At 41.2% G+C, this 15,360-nt stretch overlaps 1 protein-coding gene across 7 annotated transcripts in view; it reads left to right on the plus strand.

The window, feature by feature from the left end:
• The window catches only part of RSPRY1 (ring finger and SPRY domain containing 1), a 40,480-nt gene extending 25,517 nt beyond the window's left edge, over positions 1–14,963 (plus strand). For 6 of the 7 annotated variants that reach the window (XM_030511540.1, XM_030511541.1, XM_030511538.1 and 3 more), the window contains 10 exons: positions 357–415; positions 763–829; positions 1,519–1,650; positions 2,898–3,013; positions 4,102–4,245; positions 6,926–7,037; positions 8,033–8,135; positions 9,648–9,800; positions 11,206–11,310; positions 12,337–14,963. In XM_030511540.1, the coding sequence (XP_030367400.1) occupies positions 357–415; positions 763–829; positions 1,519–1,650; positions 2,898–3,013; positions 4,102–4,245; positions 6,926–7,037; positions 8,033–8,135; positions 9,648–9,800; positions 11,206–11,310; positions 12,337–12,433 (1,088 nt within the window). In that variant the 3' untranslated portion in view covers positions 12,434–14,963. Of the gene's footprint in view, positions 1–356; positions 416–762; positions 830–1,518; positions 1,651–2,897; positions 3,014–4,101; positions 4,246–6,925; positions 7,038–8,032; positions 8,308–9,012; positions 9,801–11,205; positions 11,311–12,336 lie in introns of all 7 variants that reach the window. The other variant, XR_003994998.1, reaches the window with a different exon arrangement.
• Positions 14,964–15,360: the final 397 nt, after the last annotated feature.

Raw genomic sequence — 15,360 nt, forward strand, 5'->3', positions numbered from 1 at the left:
GGAGACAGATGAGCTGTTAGGCAGAAGTTCTTCCCTGTGAGGGTGCTGAGGCCCTGGCACAGGTTGCCCAGAGAAGCTGTGGCTGCCCCATCCCTGGCAGTGCTCAAGGCCAGGTTGGATGGGGCTTGGAGCAACCTGGTCTAGTGGAAGCTGCTCCTGTCTTGGACACCTTGGGGTTTGGAACTGGATGAGCTTTAAGGTCCCTTCTAACACAAACCATTCAAGGATTCTACATTATAGTTCTGCTTTGGTGGAAAGTTCTTGTTCTTTAATTTTTGTCTTACGTTTAAAAGATCTGTGCCATGAAGAGTATATGGTAGTTCCATGGATGTATTTAACTTTTAATGTTCTTGTAGGTCCTGCAAGTATAGGCTTACTCAGCCCAGGCATATTGGAATATTTACTTCAGAGCCTGGTAAGTGTCTTCCATCTTTTTGTATGTATCCGTACACAGCAATTATACCGCATTTTTTGTTATTATTGTGAAAAGTTAGGGTCATATGTAGTAAATACTGGTTATGTATGTTACAGAAAGTTGAGATTCCAGAGAGTCCCTAGGATTTCCATCCTTGGAGATAATTAGAAGTCAATAGGACAAGGCACTGAGCAGGCTGATCTCAAACCAGCTCTCCACAGGAGGCTGAACTAGAGGAGCTGTGGAGCTCCCCTTCAACCTAAAGCATTCTGTGACAGACTAACAGCTTCTCCTACCCATCTGTGCTGGGTATTTATTAAATAACTTTTCTTCCTGCCCATGTTTAGAACTTCCAGTCCCATCCGACAGTGATGCTTTTTGCACTAATAGCACTGGAGAAGTTTGCACAAACAAGTAAGTATTAGCCTGATACTGCTCTTAACAGCCATACTACGGCTTCTACTGTGTAATTGTCACTTGGGAGCATGAGAGGCTGGGTTGGTGTAAACACAAATATGGAACAGAAATGTTTGTCCACTTACAGGCAAGAAATAGTTACTGCTTTAGTGATATCCCACTACCCCTGCAAACTCTTGAAATATTTGCTGAAACTCAGCACAGACCTTCCCAGTTGGAAATTGCTATGGAAGGACTTATGCCATGAGGCCTTTGTCACTGAAATAAATTCATTACAGGTAGAGAACAGCTATGATCGGTTATTTGTAGGCATGAAAAAATACTTATTGCTTTAATGACACCCCACGCACAAACCATTAAGAGGTTTGTGGAAACTCAGTCCTTCTCAGCTTTGAAATTGCTACATGAAGACTTAGGACATGAGACGTTTGTTATTTGAAAGGAAATAAATACCTATCAGAGAGATGGAGAACAGCTGTGATATAATAGTCTCTTGATGCAGCTCTGTGCTGAGGAGTGGTATATCTGAGTGCAAAGTTAATGCGTGTCTGCTTGGGGAAAGAATTTCATGCTGTTTGTAATACTAATGTTTAAAGGGGGGTTTCTACTGCATTTGTAGAATGTTACTATCTTTAACTGAACCTGTCAGTAGTTTATGGCATTTATTCTTTTTGCTGTCATTGCAGGTGAAAATAAAATGACAGTTTCTCAATCGTGTATTAGCGACCAGCTGATCCTGCTCGAGAAATGGGCAGATAATCCAGACTATTTAAAACGCCAGGTTGGGTTCTGCGCCCAGTGGAGTTTAGACAATCTGTGTAGGTATAAGAAAAGGATGGATTCATTTAATATTAATCACTTCTCCAAAGAGATGGAGGACTACTTTTGTGTTTGTTTTGTATAAACACTTACTGCAAATACACCTGACTGCATTTGTAACCACTCTCAAAAAAAAAAAGGGGGGGGGGGGGAGGGGTGGGAGGTAGGCAAATAAATCCAATGTAATTGCGTGGAAAGGAAATTTTGGCAAGGAAAATGTTCATGGAAGAAAGTGGTTTGTACTCTGCAAGTTGGAGCTGCAATGAAAGTTCTTCTTTGCACCACATTTCCTGTAACCCATGCTTCAGCAGATGTGCTGCATAGCTAAAGAGTGCAGCTCTGTCTCTGGAACAGCTGGATTACTGACATTCTGGTGACAGTCACTAGTGTGATCACACCCCAGCAGTGCAGTGTCTCAAAGAATTATTAAAGACTTCTTAAAGTAAAGATACAGTCTTGTGATCAAAAGTGAAGAGTGTTTGAGAAAGCACTTGACGAGATCTTTCTTTAGGATGATGAATAATCATCAGATTTGCTTGTTTAGTTGTTATTTGGAGGGTGCAATTCTAAAAACCTTGTAGTTTCTAATGCCTTTTGGATAAATTTGAGTAAAAGGTCTTTGTTGGGCTTTAGCCAGCTTTTGGAAGGCCAATGTCAGTTGTGTTCAGTAAATATTTGTGTAACTGTGTAGCAAGCTTGGGACGTCTGAAGTGTCTTAGTTTATAAATCTGAGATCTTACTGTGCTTGTGTCAGCAACTTGACACCTGGCAAGATAAATACTTCTGATCCTTCTATGTGAAATGGGGATGCAGGGAGAAAGAGCTGCTTTGGCTCAGTTCAAGTTTCTTGTTTTCCCCTTCCTTTCCTTCCCCATGCCCAAAATCTTGTTCTCTGTGGTGAATCAGAAGAACTCTGCCCAGCTGTATGTACAAATACAATTATAAATCCTGAAGCAGTGGCTCCTTTGTATGAACTTGGATGCCTTATGTTTGCCTGTGGGTTCCTGAAAGTAGAAACTAGACTGTAGGAGCTCTATTCAGAGGTCTAGGTCATACTCTCATGTTTAGAGGATATTTAGCATGCAGATTTTTGGAAGTGATGCTGTTTTCATGCTGGCAAAATGTCGATATCTCATTCAGGTATGCTAAAAATTAACTGGATCCTAGAGAGATTGATTGCCCACGTGTGGAATGATTAAAATAAAGGTCTGCTGCAGCTGTGATTAAAACAAGTTTTCTTTTGCAGTTTTAAAAGAAGGCAGGCAGTTCACATATGAGAAGGTTGACTTGACCGACATTAGGGCTATGCTGAACAGTAATGATGTCAGTGAATACCTGAAGATCTCTCCACATGGATTAGAGGTAGGATAAATTTTCATGATTCCAAGCTAAAAAGGAGCCTGAAGAAAAAGGCAGTTTTTAACTCTTTTTGATTCCTACTTGCTCCTATTATTTCCTGGAATGAATCAAAATTCTCTGCTAGCTTTGTTTAGAAGCTTTGCTTTGTCAGAGGGTTCTAACATCGCTACACTGATCTCAGCTGGAGAAATGTTCACACTAAAGTAAGACCTGTAACTCTGCCCCACAACCTCAGAAGAGTGAGGAGGATCCTAGAATCCCAGACTAGTTTGGGTTGGAGGGGACCTTAAAGCTCATCCAGTTCCAAACCCCTGCCATTGGCAAGGACACCTTCCATTAGACCAGGTTGCTCCAAGCCCCGTCCAGCCTGGCCTTGAACACTGCCAGGGATGGGGTAGCCACAGCTTCTCTGGGCAACCTGTGCCAGGGCCTCAGCACCCTCACAGGGAAGAACTTCTTCCTGAGATCTCATCTCAGTCTCCCCTCTGTCAAGTTAAACCCATTCCCCCTTGTCCTGTCCCTACAGGCCCTTGTACAAAGTTCCTTTCCAAGGATGCAGGAGGCAGCTGGCTTTTCATGCATTTTGACAAAAACTGTTCATAAAGTATAATTCCTATTGTTTGTCCTGTCTAGTCTTGAAAAGCCCATAGCAGCAAGATTTTTCTGTCAGCCACATGTTGCTTTTTTTCCTTCTTCCCCCACCCTACTTTTTCTAAGAACTTTTTTGAGTACTTACACATGGATTTTCATGCATTAACATTCAATATCTCTTTGTCTTTCATACCAGGAGTTAGCTAATAACCAGTGACCTGGGTCTTCCTATTCTGGCTGTCTTAGTCTTTAAATCGACTCTGTCAACTTCCTACTTTTTTTAATTTCCTCTGTGGCTTTCCACTGAACAACTATCAGTCTTGCCTACTCAATAGTTTGTGTGACAATGAGTGCTATAAAGAGAGGTCACTTTCTGTCTGAAATGCCTCTAAAATTATGTTGGTGTATTCTTATATTCAAGAAACCTGATCCAGGGAAGAAAGGGGCTTCTCTGAATGCTAATTTTGTAGAAACTTAAATTTTTGGTTTGGTTTTGGTAGGCTCGATGTGATGCCTCATCCTTTGAAAGTGTTAGATGTACATTCTGCGTCGATTCTGGAGTTTGGTACTATGAAGTTACAGTTATTACTTCAGGAGTGATGCAGATAGGATGGGCTACCAGAGACAGCAAATTTCTTAATCATGTGAGTACATGTAATGTCGTCTAGCTGATGATGTAACTTCACTATTTTCCTACTTACACCTAGGAACATAGCTCTGGTTATTCTGTGGCAGTAACTGAGCATTTGTGCGTTACCTTTGATTCTTTCATAGTTCTGTGAAGCTTTTTTTATTGAATGCAGTGGTACAAGAGAAAGCTGTGTTTTCACTGACAGACTGAAACTGTTCACGCAAGTAGTGTAGCTGCTAGCAGTGGCAGCATGTTACTGACTTGCTGTTGTCTGGAAGCTTCAGGAAAATTATTTCTTATTTCTTTTGGCTTAGTCTCTTGGAAATTCTTTAGATAAGTGGCTGTTACTGTCTGTAGGGTTTGGAAGTAAACAATTACTCACCCGGAACCAGCAGATTACCATGTACTTGCTCTTACACAGATCACCAAGCAGCCATTTGATTACCCTCTTTAACACAAGGGAAATAATTATTTCAATGCATGCTATCATTGGATCTGTTGGTAATGGCAAGATGGTACAATTTGGCTGTCACAGCTTCCTTTTTTTTTTTTTTTTTTTTTTTAAATAAGGGTTACAAAAAGATGAAACCCTTCTTGCCTTTATTCTGATAATACAGCATAAGTACACTGTCTTGTTTTACAGTTTGCTTTCCTCTCCCTCTCATCCAGATAACTTGGTATCTTAAGTATTCTTCTTCCTACTATTTTAAAATAGTATTACTAGCATTACTAGCATTAAAGCAAAATGTGCCATGTGCACACGAAGTCCAAGCCTATAGTCAAAGAATAATCTTGACTGTTAGTAGAGATGTAATTAGGACTTCTTCCTTCTTAAGTCTGTGTGGTAAGTCTGTATGCCTGTTGTAAACTGAGTACGCTGTAGCATAATTTACTTCAGTATTTCCATAATAATAAGAAAATGTAATAATTACTGCCCAAAAAACTTGTCTGCTTCAGCTTAGGGAGGACTTCACATATGATCAGCCTTCCAAACTTTAATGGAAGTTCATTCAAGTGCAAGGTAGAATTGTAGTACAGAAGGCAAGTGTGGCCAGCCTACCACCACTGAGCACAGTGGAAATACAGTGCTAGGATTTTAAGTTGACATTACTACTGGCTGAGCTTGTGTAAGAAATGTACCTGTAGCCCTTTATTGTTGTAATTGCATGGCTTTCTATTCCTACTTGGAATTTAATTTAGGAGAACAATTATATTTGTATATTTAATGTAGAGATAAGCAGTTAAAACTGCTTATTTCTGATTACTACAGGAAATGTCATACTATAGCTGGGTCAAATGCAGAAGCTAATATGAAGAGAGGCTAAATAGATACATGTGAGTACATACTGGTGGTGGGGGATATGAGAGAAATACATCAAGGACATGAAACAAACACCAGTGGAAAGAAACCCAAGGAATGAGAGAGTAGCTTTTCTCACCATTTAACTTCAGTCTTCCTGTGAGTTCAGTCATCTTGCTCCATTTCTCCTAATTATTCATGTGAATAGCATTGTTCTCTACTTGTGTATGACGTGTACATCACATCCACAGTCCAGTCCTGCATTTCTAGCAGGTTTATACAGACCTGCCCTGATCACAAGCGTTATAGGTGTTGAGTGTAATGGAAACTGAAATAAAAGGCTATGTGTCTGCCTTTAGACTGCTAAGAGGCTTAAAAGATTTTTCCGACTTACTGGTAAAGAGCTTGGTGTAGATGCGTTTTTCTGTCTGTGCTTCCTGTACAATGTATGAAAACAGGAAGTGTCATATCTGAGCAGGAGGATTTTTCTGTTGCTACAGCTGGTTGGCTAAATGCTGTTGTTTAACCTCATCGGGTGTCTACCTGAAGTACAGGATATTATCTTCTGGGTATGTTGCAAACAGAGTCATCAGAGTAGCCATATGCTCTTTATTTAGAGCACGTGTAACAAAAAGACTAGTCCTAAATATGACAGTAAACACCCATTAGCCAGGCTTAGCTTTAATTTGGGACATCGGAGGCTTGTGTAATTGGATGCTGTCTAATATTTGCACTCCAGACAGACCATGCTGAGCACGAGGAAGTTATCTTCCATAATGCTTTTGGGTTGCATGTTTGGGCTTTCCTACATGACAGATTCTTCTCCCACTCTGAAACTTTTAGTTTTGAATTTGTCTTGGACCTTGGCACTATCACGTGATAACCTTTTCACAAACTGAGGGAGCCTGGCACTGAAAGGACTACAGTATGCAACAGATCCAGTGAAGGGACAGTGGGTTTGTTCTCTGCTTGCTGTACATTCTGGTGGCACTGGGTTGTCTTGGGGTGGAAGGTACTACAGGTCTGGTAGTGGAACTTGGAAGGTAAGAAGGTGGTTACAGTTCTGTTTGACTTTCTAAGATGCAAAAAGTTAACCTAGCTATTTGGGTACCAGTCTCCTGATTTCTAAATATTTTAATAAACATGATTGATTTGAGCTCACAGAGAATGAAAAACACTTAGGAGACAATATCCTGTTCCTCCCCCCTCCTCACCCCAACAAGTTCCTTTTGATGTGAAAATGAAACTTAAGACTAGTTGGAAAGAATTGTCTTTAAGTAGGTGGGAGAACCCTTCCTGCTCTGGATGAAGAGTGCAGCTGAATAAAAATACATTTGACGCTTTCTGTGTGATGACTGCCTGCAGACTGAAATGCTTTACTTTTTTTCTGAAGGAAGGTTATGGCATTGGGGATGATGAATACTCCTGTGCCTATGATGGCTGCCGGCAGCTGATTTGGTATAATGCCAGAAGTAAACCACATTCCCATCCCTGTTGGAAAGAAGGTATTCAGTCCATCTTCTGCTGTACATCCTAGCTGGATTTCTGCACAGGATGTGCAGGTGTCTAGAAAGCAGTTTGTTAGTAGGTGCGAACAGAGCAGTTACTGCCTAATCCCGATGATACCAGAAGTTTAATAATTATTGTGCTTTTACTCATATTTGCAGTGGTTTAAATGTACAAAGTAGGCACCACTCTCTTGCTCCACTGTCTGTTTAAGAGAACCTGTTGGTTAAATGGTTTTTCTTTTAATGGGCAGAGTACAAATCATAGCACCAAATAACATTGCTGGACATTTAATCGTAAGGCTTCTGTCCAGATGTTTGTAGTCCTGCAAAACAGGGTTGAAATCTTCCTTTCTGGGTTGAAAGAGTTATTTTAGAGGAGGGGAAAAAAACCCCTGATCTCTGAATTAGACTTTGTTTGTTTGTTTATTTGTTTTAAGGAGGTGTTGCACTGTCTTGTTTACTTTAAATTCTTGGATAACTACTTGGACAGCAAAGTTCTGTTCTTGATCTCAGCTTTGAAATCTTGGTAGGAGTCTGTGCATGCCATGCTTGTGTGAACTGTGCTGCCTTCTCTTCTATTAAAAACTTCTCCCAAGGATGGCTAAATTAAAACACCTCTTAAATAGCACAAGCATGTTAGAAACTTAGATTTTGACAAGTATATGTTCTGAGGATATTTTCAACAGGTGTAAACAGCCAGGGAGAGACAGAGTGCAGCTTTTTTCTGGCTTTGGCAAATACTCTGCAATACTTCTACAACTGTGTAGTATTAATGCTCTGGCAGACTAAAATATTGTAATTTTTTACTATTTTCTCCTGTTTTTATCTATCTGTCTATCTGTTGTCTTCTGTCAGTGTTTCTTCCCATATGCTTTTGCAAACAATTCCTTTTAAGTGAGACGACTCATAGTGAGATATGTGGTGCTTAAAACAATAACTGTTTCAGCTGTTGGCATTTAACAACTGAAATCTTTCTTTGCTTTGTATGTAAGGAGACACAATAGGATTTCTACTAGACTTGCACGAAAAGCAAATGATCTTCTATTTAAATGGAAACCAGCTTCCTGCTGAGAAGCAAGTATTTTCATCTGCTATGTAAGTATGTGCTCACTTGGAAGGACAGTGACCTGCACGATAATTGTTTTAATTACACGAAGTGTTTCTGATGTCACATGCATATTCATATTTGCTTACTTGAAGCCATCATTAAGCAGGTTTCCCAATTGAAAGTGGCTTAGAAATCAGTGAGAAGGGTATAATTTTACAGGTGGATTTCAGGGTCCAAAATAAATACTTTGAACTTTCCAAAGGTAGGCTCAACTTGATGTTTTCTACTGTCAGACTAGCACAGCACTGAAATAGAATGAGGCTGTAGCAAGGATGAACATATTTCTAGTAGTCCTTGAGGAATTTTTTATCTTAAAAAAAAAAAAAAAAAAAAGCCTCAGTCCTGCAAGTGCTGCAGAATGTCTGTTTACTTACTGCTGCTCACTGAGGCCAGTTCCTGCAGTAGCATACTGAATATTCATGGCAGGATGTCTCTTGGTATCATTACAGAAAGGTGTTAGGCTTCTTTTGACAGCTCTGTTAAAATTAACACATGGCCAACTCCTGATGCTCATGGAGAAGTTCAGCCTTTTAGTTCTGAAAAGATAAGATGGTGTGATACTTGAGAAAGAAGTTTCTTGTGTAGCTTAACTAACCATTACAGTACTGTGTAAAGTAATATCACTGAGCTAACAATTTCATTCATGTTTTCTCCTTAAAATTAAGTTCAAGATGCAAGCAAAGAATAGTTCAGTTTAAAGAGTTGCAGAGTATCTTGTCTATTCAGCTTGCAGTTCTTCATGTGGAGTATGTCATTTATATACTCAACAGATTCTGCTACTTGGTTAGAACTTAGGTATTGCTTGACTCAGGCCCTTTCAGTAAATAAAACTGAAAGAGGTGATAGTTGTGGTGGTCTTACAAGGTGGCTGTGAAGAAAAGACGGCTGCCCTGAGGTAATCCTGCAAGGGCAAGGAGGAGCAGATGGGCATTGTGCTAAGAGTGCTCAGACCTGGATTCATCCTGTACAAGACCCACACAAGCGTATGAGCATTGCAAGCTTTCCAGGTTCCTGCCTGCTCAAATAAAGCAGAGGGAGCAGTGGATATGGAGGTGTCCCTTGTGGCTGGTACTGCCTCTCACAGCTCTGCTAAACAGCAGTTGTTTGGAAGAAAAATACTTTTTTCCAGTGCTGAAGGAGATATCTGAGCTGATCAGTGTAAAGAGGATCGGGCTGTAGGCTGTTCGGATGGATGTATCTGCTCTTAGTGTAAGTGTGACTAATCCTAACTGTAGAGTAGGCAGCCTTTATTGGCTCACTCAAGAGTAAATTCAGCTAAACTCTGATAGTAAATTCAGAAGCCGAGAACTAAATAAGGTAAACATGTGCAGCTGTAATTGGGTGCGTTAGAGGCTTTTCTTGCAATTAGCTGTAGAACTTCTATTGAAGGAACTTGTGTCTCTGTTTCAGGGTATATTTTTGTCTGGTAATAGTAGTAACATGTCTGGAAAGCTCTCCTATTGTTTGTTATTCTAAAATGTCTGTTCCTCATATTGCAGATCTGGCTTTTTTGCTGCAGCTAGTTTCATGTCCTATCAACAATGTGAGTTCAACTTTGGGGCAAAACCTTTCAAGTACCCACCATCAATGAAGTTTAGTACCTTTAATGATTATGCCTTTCTGACAGCAGAAGAGAAGATCATTTTGCCCAGGTAATCCTGTCTAGTTTGACTGTGTTTGCATATGGAGAAATAAAATGCTTAGCTTTCAAGTTGCATGGTCTTTATGTTCTACTTGCCAGCATTAATCTTATAGGGTCACACCTCCATAGGTCTCCTTTAGAAAAGGCTCCAGTGCAACTTAATGAGAAGGATGGGAGATACACAACCAAAATCCATTAAAATACAAAAAAAAAAAAAAGCTAAATTCAAGTGATCTAGTACTGTACAGTAAACTTCTTAGTAAAAGTGTCTCTTGCTGTCTAAGAATTATTAGGTTGGTCAAGGAGGTATAGTCCTAATTAAAAAAAGATGTCTTACTTAAAATTGACCTAATTTATGATGTTGGCAGCATAGAGGTACTGAATGATTGTAAGTCTCTAAGTTGTCCCTTTGTGATCCAGATGAAAATGTAATAATGTAATCTGGGATACAGTGTACCCCAGGCTTGCCAGTTGGATTAAAGCACCACCTCTAGAGTGGTGCTGAGGTTTGTGACTGGGGGGAAAAAAAAAAAAATCTTTTGTTACACCTAATGAAATGTAGCTCATCCCATTCCAACCCCCTGGAGAGAAACTGGGGGAAACTGGTTTCCTGTTGATGCCTGATGGGAAAAACTTGGTCTCTTGTGACACAGCCTGTTTACTATGTGATAGCACTGAAAGACTCCATTCAAGGTGGGACACTTGTTCTTTGTTTACACAAAGATCATCCCTGCCCTACAGCCTGAACTGTTTGGAAACTATAAACCAATCCTAAATTAAAATATAGTGTTGATCTTAAAAGTGATGGGGGGGGGAGGAAGGCAAGGGCCTGAGTGGACCCTAGTTATCCATCACAGGACTTAACATAAACTCATGTAGAGTTGTGCTGAATTTAATGTGTCCAGTATTGGGTTATAGTCTGGGCTAGACACTCACCTTGCCATTGAACAGTTTTGATTGTGTAATGTGTGTGTTCCACATCTGAAATGTCTTATCACATGGAGGATTTTTTTCCATTTACTCAACCCTGGGCTGTTGGTTTTATTTTGAATTTCTATTCTTTTAAACTGTAACACCATTGTAAGGTTTCTGAATTTTGTTGATACAAGGATTTGTGTGGTTTATTTGTGGATTTTTTTTCTTAACTCTTAAAAGTACACAGATACTAAAGAACAATTTATTTGAAGTGTTCAGCTCTCTTTGTCCCCTTCTGGCAGACCAGAATAGGGAGTTGAAGACTGTTTCAAACATCTCTGGGTGTGTTAAGCTTTTTTTGGGGGGGAAGTTATGATTGATGTTTATCAGCAGTAGTGTTGAGTAGCACAGGAAAGTGTTGCATTGGTCTTAATGCAACAGTCAGAATAAGTGTGAATCTATTGTTTTGAGTCAAATTAATGGGGGGGTGTCTCCTTCAGACACAGGCGCCTGGCTTTGTTGAAGCAAGTGAGTATCCGAGAGAATTGCTGCACACTTTGCTGCGATGAGGTAGCAGACACAGAACTCAGGCCGTGTGGACACAGGTAAAACCTTAAAAACAACCGAAAACCAAAGAAACGGGGAAAATGTGTGTGTTTGACATTCAGCTCAGGTGAAATCAGATGCAGTCACTGCTTATCTTGATTGACTCCCAAGTGTACAGGAAGTAACCCCTCTTCTTCCAGATGTGACAGATGGAGGTTAAGCATAGCATTCCCACTGTTACCCTCACTATATACCTGAGATATAATCCCTAATTGTGTGTGTCTGGGATTGGGGAAATACTGCAGCTATGTACATGTGCTACCCCTGGGCTACTGAGTCTTTATTCCCTGATATCAAAGGTTTATTTAAAAACCTAGAATGGCTTCGGTTGGAAGGGACCTTAAAGCTCATCTACTTCCATCCCTCCTGCCATGGACAGGGACACCTTCCACTAGACCAGTGCTTGCTTAGTACTTGTTTAGTACTGGTGCTGTGAAATCCAGATTACATGAGGAGAGCAACTCATTATATGCTCAAATACTCATTAAATGTTCAACAAATGGATTGTCTCAAGTAATAAATTCCTTTAAGAGCTAAAAATGGGACAGCAGTGCGAGTAATACAATAATAGCACTTTCCTGCCTTTAAGGAGCCTACTAAGAAATTAATTTATCTAAGTCCAGTTCCTTAGTGTTTTTAGAGCACTCATGGAAGCAGTCTTGCCATGGGTCTGGATGCTGGAAAGTTAAAAAGAGGAGAGATGTGCCCTCTGTGTGTCTACAAGAAGTGGTGACAGCCCCCCACAGGGCACTGGGACCGGTGTTCTCCAGATCCAGTGTCCAGATGAACAAAGTGTAATCCCAGCTAATGGCACTGGGTCTTTAAGATGCTGAGCAGCAGGAGCTCGTCTTAAAGCCTGTGGATCCACAACACCTGACTTGCAATTCCTAATCTCCACGCTGGAAGACTTACCTTGAGTGTGTTTCTAGCAGGCTAACTAAACTGCTTAGTGATTGGGTTTTTTCTTGTTTTGTTGATATTTTTCACACTGTAAATGCAGGCTTTAACTGATATTTCTTCTGCAGTGACCTGTGTATGGAGTGTGCCTTGCAGCTGGAGACCTGCCCTTTGTGTCGACAGGAGATACAAACCCGAGTCAGACAGATCTCTCACATTTCATGACACGTGGAGAAATACCGCAGACTTGTTTTCAATGAATTCAAACCAATGCTGAAAGGGGAAAGAATCTCTGACCAATCTTTACGCACATAAAACCATAGCCACGGCCAGATTTCATGCTAACCTGTTATCTCTTAATCTTACAAACGAAATCTTCAATAAGCTATTTCAAGTTGCCAGCAATGGGAACTGGTTTCAAGAATAAGAAGAGCTGGTAGGTCAGTGTGCTATGGCTGTTGGTTCCTCCAAGCAAGACCATAGGAGAGTGTCTCTCTTCTTCCCCCTTTCCTTCTCGCCTGTCGCAAGTGCTGAAAAAATTTGCACTGGAAGTACACGTACAATGCATTTTAGAAAAGAAAAGAAGAGCAAATAAGTATCTCCTAAACCAGGGCTGTTCTGTCTTGTGCTCGAAAGGCTCTATTTTTGGCAGAAGTCAGTACTAAAAAGAGAATGCCAATGTTTTCCTGTTCAATGTAGCCTCCTGCTGGTCAGAGACTCTGTATTTTCCGACAGTGGATATTAAACTGCTCAAAGACTTAATCCATACACAGGCTGATTTGAAAAGACAGTGTGGAGACCAGAGAGAAACTCACGTTTTAATAACCTGGTGATTCCAAAGAATGTTCTCATTGTCTTTAAATGTTAAAAGATTGTTGGTATTTTCAAGTTTCTGATGCTTTTAACTTCAGTACCCACATTTTTTTGTGAGGATATAATTTTCAGGAGGTATTCTTAACTAATTGTAACATTGGACTGGAATTAATTTGATATTCTGGGTATTTTTAAGGTATCATCAAACGTCTTTTTTTATCAGTGTTGGTTTTGAAAGTTATATTCACTTTAGAAATATTGAGCTATCTTAAAAGATTGGAGGATAATTTGGGGCCAGTTTATTTTAAGAAGTGTTATTTGGACAGGAAGTTGGGTCTTACTCTGTAACTCTTTAAAAATGCACCTTGCTTGCCACGTGTCAGCCCTGCTCTGAGCACATTTGGGGCCACACTTGATGGTTTTGGTAGGGATCACCCAGTGGGAATCTCTGCTCCACTTCAGTTACACACCTGTGACCTTTATATGTTAAGGATGCATTTCAGCAGGCAGCTCTTGAATGTTTTACTAGGTTCCTAGAAGGAATTAGGGTTCATAGCTGGTGTCAGTGAAGTAGCGCAAAACTCGGTGGAGTTATGCTTCTTGGCAGTGATTCAACAGCAGAGTATGTTGCAGTGAATTCTCATGCTGCGATGTATCTTATCTTTAAAATAACTTATCTTTATTGTACTGTCAAGTAGTAACACAGTAGAGCTGAGGCTGCTTCTTCCTGCTCAGCACTCTTGATTCCTACTAACCTAAATAGGAGCAAAGAGGTCTGCACGCAGGTCCCGGAATCAAGCTCTCTAAAGGTAGCTGTTTCACCTGCTGCCTTCGCTAATGCAAGGGTGCTGAATTTCATCCAGAGATACACATTAGGGAAAAAAAAAAGGGGGGGAGGGGGGAGGAAGTGTTTCTCTTGAACCTCTGGAGTACAATGTGTGAAATTAGGACAGTTCTGTCCATCATTTTTTCTTTACTTTTTTCTAAATACAGACTGAATCCAAGACTGGAGAGCTGGTTAGTCTTTTTGCTAAAATGAGAATTCTCTTCTGCCTTGAATGCCTGTTTTGATTAGTCAGACTGGCAAATCTGTGCTGCAGGGACCTTCTTTCCTTGCTGTGACTGTACTTTACGAGGTTTTGCTGTAATCCATGTTACTGGTCAGGGCCAAGTCTCTCCCTGCTCGCTGCTCAATGGGCAAATGTTAACACCATCACTGCCATGAGGATGTTAGGATTTCAGAACCACTTGAAATGAAGTTTTTCAATGCTTCCAAATGCAATGATAGGTTTTTACCCTAGAAACCATACTTTAGGGAAGAAGTGGGACAGACCCATTTTGAACTCTGCCTTAATTAAGATTTTAGGAACTTCAGGGCTTTGGTTTCCCTGGCCAGGATTAACTGAGGTAAAATTTTCAGAAGCACAGAAGTGCCTAGGACTCCACATTCCCATCAACTGATGTATGAGATTAAGCATTTAAGGCTCAGGTCCACAATGGCTTCAAGGTGTCTGGTGTCCCTTTGAACAGGAGGTGACTGAAGAGCCTCGCTGCCTCTGTGGACACGGGACTAAGTGCCTGCGTTCTTTGTTGGAAAGATGTGAATGCTTTGAAAATTTTGCCCCAGATTGTCTTCCATGTAGCTGGTGCTGTGCAGAGAAAGCCAGCAGAGATGGAGGAGAAAGCTGTGTCCTAGAGAACTGTCCTGTTCATTTCACAAACGGAAAGATTGCACCACTCCGGCTGGCTTTTTGCTGGAATTCACGATGGGGATGTCTTTGTAAAGCTTGATCGTCCACCACTGCTGCACTGTCCCCCTCAGTGCCTGCACTCTCCAAAGGCTCTGGGACTGGGGAGGGGAGGCAGTGGCTCCACAGGCCCTCAGGAAGGGAAAGAAATTGTAGTGAAGTCGTCCATTCAACAATAAAGTCTTTGAAAGCCATTTCTTGTTCTTTAATTCTTTGCTGCTGGTAAGGGCTGGGCTTCCAAACGCTGTGGTGCTGCAGGGTGATGCAGGCAGCCTTTGCACAAGAAGGAGGCTCTGAGGCAGAAACGCAAGGCCCGTGCAGGGCACAGGTCCCCGCTGGGGTGAGGTGGTGGGGCACAGCCTTCTGCCAGGTGACCCAAGGTACACTGAAGCCTCGGCTTAGAGTGCTGCCCTCCAGCCCTCAGGGCCATGCTTTGTGAGGGGAAAACCCGCTTTAACAGCGGCGGGGGAGCTGCGCGCACTGTAACGAAGCACGCTGTGTTCTCCGTTCATTTCTCCTAGGGCAGCCCCTTGCTGCTGGGACACCTTTTCACGCCACAGGGCCGCCACTACGGCGAGCACCGCCTACCCC

Source organism: Strigops habroptila, chromosome Z, assembly GCF_004027225.2.
Source record: "Strigops habroptila isolate Jane chromosome Z, bStrHab1.2.pri, whole genome shotgun sequence".
Lineage (NCBI taxonomy): Eukaryota > Metazoa > Chordata > Aves > Psittaciformes > Psittacidae > Strigops > Strigops habroptila.